The following is a 392-nucleotide window of genomic DNA, read 5'->3' on the forward strand; positions in this document are numbered from 1 at the left end:
TGAAGTTAATGAAATTTTAGAATGCCTTTTATTTTTGTTGAATCTAAGGAATCATTGTCATTTTTAAAATTTTATACTGTTTCCACAACTGAGTTGGTTCTCAAGCTGTTCTTCAATTTGGAAGAGCTCTGAGGAAAGCCTGCAGTGTTTGCTTGTGTTACAGGCACCACACTCGCGTTTGCCGTGACTCTGGAGACTGTGCTGGCTGGGCATGAGAGCTGGGTAAATGCTGTTCATTGGCAACCTTCATTGTACAGAGGTAAGGTGACCAGCATCTCAGTTAAACTTCGTACACAGAGTTTGAGGCTGACCATGTGAAGTCGAGACTTTGTAGAAAATAGAGTGGATAAGAAGTCCCAAGTGTATCGCATTTGTAATTTCACACAGCCTTA

At 41.1% G+C, this 392-nt stretch overlaps 1 protein-coding gene across 1 annotated transcript in view; it reads left to right on the forward strand.

The window, feature by feature from the left end:
- Positions 1 to 392, forward strand: part of ELP2 (elongator acetyltransferase complex subunit 2) — a gene marked incomplete at its 5' end in the record, with an annotated part of 44783 nt that overhangs the window by 16391 nt on the left and 28000 nt on the right. The window contains one exon of the mRNA XM_045296035.1: positions 164 to 264. Within this exon, the coding sequence (XP_045151970.1) occupies positions 164 to 264 (101 nt within the window). The remainder of the gene's footprint in view (positions 1 to 163; positions 265 to 392) is intronic.

This window comes from Echinops telfairi, unplaced genomic scaffold, assembly GCF_000313985.2.
Source record: "Echinops telfairi isolate 266 unplaced genomic scaffold, ASM31398v2 ScPeMD7_7400;HRSCAF=8409, whole genome shotgun sequence".
Classification (NCBI taxonomy): Eukaryota; Metazoa; Chordata; class Mammalia; order Afrosoricida; family Tenrecidae; genus Echinops; species Echinops telfairi.